The sequence below is a fragment of the Helobdella robusta genome (assembly GCF_000326865.2).
Source record: "Helobdella robusta unplaced genomic scaffold HELROscaffold_75, whole genome shotgun sequence".
Lineage (NCBI taxonomy): Eukaryota > Metazoa > Annelida > Clitellata > Rhynchobdellida > Glossiphoniidae > Helobdella > Helobdella robusta.
The window spans coordinates 64,393-68,462 of record NW_008705426.1 but is presented as its reverse complement, the minus strand read 5'-3'; the positions used below and the strand labels follow the sequence as shown (position 1 = coordinate 68,462).

The window sequence follows — 4,070 nt, the reverse complement described above, 5'->3', positions numbered from 1 at the left end:
TTAGATCCTACTTTCTTCCAGTGTGTCGAGGAGAGCTTGCAGTCTGGTTTCATCGACCTCCATAGGACTGCAGATCAAGATCCCGCTGTCCTCGTCCTCGCTTCCCACCAGTGCATTCACAAATTTCTTCGGTGCTGCCTTGCTGTCAGTTTCTACTTCTGTTGTTTTGTCATCTAGCTGAAGTTTGTGTTGAATTCGGCTTTCAAAAACTTCATTTTCCAATCCATCAGCATCGGTTATCGATTTACAAAATTGTTTGTTCAGATTGGTCTTCACTTTTAATTTTTTCAATTTGTTTTTGATGTTATGTGCTGCGGCGGGTATCTGTTTCAAATCGTCATCTTCCTTCTCCGACCACCCGATGTTTCTTTCAACTAGTTTCTCTAGTGAAAAGTTCAACGAGCTGATATGCGAAACATCATCCTTCTCCTCAGAATAAATGTCACTTTCACGTGCGAAAAGAGAAGAGTTGTTTTTGTTTCTTAAACCTTTTTTAGAGTTATGGTTTATTGAAATGTCGAAGTTTTCATCAAGTTGGTCGTTGTTGACTTTATTTTTGTTCAGACGGCGTTCAAGTGCTGTCGAGTTTTCAAATTTTGAAGCATGGTAAGCACGAACGTTGATACTTCCTTTGCTATCAAGCTTTTCGCTACGAAGTTCTGATCCTAAAACTCGTTGGTTGTTAGAATTCATTTGAAAGGTGTCGACGTCGTTTCTTTTTTTTGAGCTTCCGTCGTTAGCGTGGTTTGCAAATTTGTTGAAAATCTTTTCATGTTTTGTCCTCGGCTTCAAATCATCTTCATTGTTTAGACTAATACCGTAGTAAAAATTAAATTTGTCATTCTCACTTTCATAGTCACGATCATCATCGTCGTCATCATTACTACTTTTACCGTCATCACCTTTGTTTTTTTGATGTTGAATGTTGATTTTTTCCTGGTTGTTGTAATTTTCGAAGTATTCTTTCATTTCGGAAATGGATTTTTGATTGAAGACTTTCTTCAGTTGGTTCTCATCATTTGCGTTGGTCGTGATTTCTATATTTTGATTGGCTGGATTGTAGGCTGGATTCTCCCGCATGGATTCATTTTTTAAAGACGGTTGATGCGGTGACTTCAATGGTTGAGATTGTTGTTGTTGAGGTTGACGATGACGTTGATGTTTCAGTTCCGATAGATTGTTTTTGACGTTGCATTCTGATTTGTCAGTTTGTTTGTTTAAACCGAAAGATGGTGCTGTTGCTGAAGTTATTGATGATGTTGGTGCTGATGTTGTTGTTGATGTGGTTGATATTGATGTCGATGTGGATGATGTTGCTGTTAATGTTTCAATTGCTCCAATTTGAGGTGACGAGTCCTTTTGTGATGGAGTGCTCGATGAAAAGATGGGCGATGAAAGATGTGCGAAGCCGGGTGAATGGGGTTGGATAGATGTGAGCAGTTGGAAGCCGGCTCTCTGCTGAGGTTTTGCACGGGACCCTGCATTCTCATCTGGCCGTGATAAAACGTTCGCCGTCGATGGGTTATTGCTATTTGAACGAGTTTTATGGAAATAATTTGTTGGTTGTTGCTCTTTCTGAATCATCAATTCGAGTTGTTCATGTCGATTTCTTAGTCTAAGCTTTTCTTCTTCTAAGTTTTTCTGTCGTTGGATTAAAAGATTTTGTTGCTCAATTGATTTTTGTTCTTCTACAAAATTTTTGTTCATTTCTTTCTCTTCCTGCTGGCATCGGCTGTTCGAGAAATGTTCTGCATTGTGAGCTTTTTCTTCTTCACTGTTTAGTTGATGTTTTTGGAGTTGTTGAAAATGTTGTCGTTGATGATGATTTAGATATTGTTGTCGATGAGTTTTATTGAGCTGGTCAAGAACAAAAGGAACCTTAATTTTGAAGGTGGTCTGTCTGAAAGTTATGAAAACTTGCGAAACGTCAACCGTGTTAGGCAGTTGCACGCTGATTTCCTTCGTTAAGCGTTGCGGTCGTGAGATTATGTTGGTTAAAGTTTCATCGTAATTGTTGCCTTTTTTGAAGTTACTTTTGGTTCTACTGAGGTTGTGCTCGTCAGAAAGATGAGGTGCTTTCTTGTAAGTTCGGTCTATTTCGGCTTCGCTAGTCACACTATTTTGGTCATTAGACAGTGGATTTGTTGCTCCAGTCAAAAACACCACGTGATTGCTCACATGGTGAGTTACGTCATGAACGAATCTACCCATGTCCACCTCAATACTGTAGATCAGCTAGTGGAGGGAGTTATGAAAGTTAAATTCACTAAAATGACAAATACACAAACAGACTAACCAATTTGAAATCAGTAAAATACGAAGGTTCTAGCGAACATGTTAAGGAAGTATGTTGTAACAAAAGTTAAGCATGAATGATTTGGTTTTAAAAGTCAGCGTGAAAAGAGAGATAGTGTACGTGCCTAAGTACGCATATGCGGCTAGATGTCAACAACGAATCTGCTGTTTGCAGCCTGCGTCTAATTATTTGTACGTGATGATGATGATAATAATAAGGTAAGCGGCAGATGTTGGAGTGCACATAGAATTTTGAAATTTAATTTTAAAGCTGATTCATACGTCAATACGGATAACATTTTATGAGATTCTACGCAATTATGTTTACTGCCATGTAAATGTTCTGTCTCTGAATGATTTGCATTTAATGAAGACATGTTTGTTTAATTAAACTAAGATATCTACTGTTTTCAATTCTGTTATGCTGTGACAGAAGTTCCCATGTACAAATAAATTGAATGTTGAATAAAGGATGAATATTTTAAAATTTCTTTTTATGAGCGTTAAATAAGTTCATTTGTAACATTCTCACGGGCAAACTCTTAACTGTGAGAAAACTGGACTGAATTTTTTTATACAAAAAATATAATTTTTAATTTACTTAGAAATTAATTATTATTTTGAAATCAGTCGATGAGATAACAAAACTATGTTGAATTGCATGTAGGCGAGTGACGCGAAGCATTATTGCAAACCTCATTCCCCTGCTCGTCTCGAATTATCGTCGGTTTGATGATCTGCCTGATCTCATCCATTGTTTTCATTCCTTCATTCTTTTCACAAATCCTTCCATCACTTGCACCCAGACTCGCACTTCTCACTCCTTCCACACCCAATTCCCTCATCCTCCTTCTTCTTCTGGCTCTCCTGATCACGTGGCTCAACCCGTCTGCACTTTCAATTCTCTCCTCCAACTTCCGGCAGGTCGCTTCCTCCAGGCGAACCTGTCAAGGATGGTGGTAGTGGTGGTGGGTTAGTTCAATGTTAAAAAAGTCAATTTTTTAATTTTATCTTTCTGAAACGATTGAAAATTTGATATGATTATTAAATTTATATAAAACAACAGCTGTTAATCGCATTAGATAAATAAGAAGAAAAAGCAACCTTGTTATGCCACAGACCCAACTCTTTCAACCTCTTCTCAATCTCTCTCTCCTTCTCAACATCCCCAAACTTCACTATCTCTCCTATTGTAGATGGATTGGAAGATGAAGTGCAGGACGATCTCTCCAACATGGTGGACATTGATGTTATGTGAAATTTATTACGTTTTTGTTATTGATGTTGTTGTTGTTGATGATGTCGTTGTTGTTGTTTTAGCGGTAAATGTTGTTGTCAGCAACGAAAAATTTCTTCAAGCTTTCTTGCAAAGTTTTTACCAAAATTTTAAAAAAATTTAAGTATAAAAAATAGAATATATCGGTAACCATCTGCGACGCTCGTGATAATGGAAAACAGAATGATGAAAGTAATCAGCCATGGAAGTATTGCGTAATGAACGAGGTAATAAAGCGAGATAGAAGCGCACATGAATCAACTAGTAACATTGATGATCAAAATAATTACACCACATTATGTTAGATTTGTGATGAAATAAACTCAAATGACGCTCTGCTGAACAGTGCAAAAACATTGAAGAACCGATGACGACTGTTTTAATGCTTTCTATTAAAATGTATTTAGAAATAAGCATTATGTACTTAAGCCGTCATTTATGTTCTAACAAAGTGAAAATCATAAAATTAAATCAAAAAAATATTGCCTACAGATGTAAT

At 37.0% G+C, this 4,070-nt stretch overlaps 1 protein-coding gene across 1 annotated transcript; it reads right to left on the bottom strand.

Moving 5' to 3' along the window:
- Nucleotides 1-3,540, bottom strand: HELRODRAFT_181706 (hypothetical protein; the record flags this gene model as incomplete). The annotated part of the gene is made up of 3 exons (XM_009031503.1): nucleotides 1-2,235; nucleotides 2,991-3,239; nucleotides 3,400-3,540. 3 exons carry the CDS (start codon nucleotides 3,538-3,540, stop codon nucleotides 1-3), a joined length of 2,625 nt encoding a protein of 874 aa, XP_009029751.1.
- Between the last annotated feature and the right edge of the window lie 530 nt (nucleotides 3,541-4,070).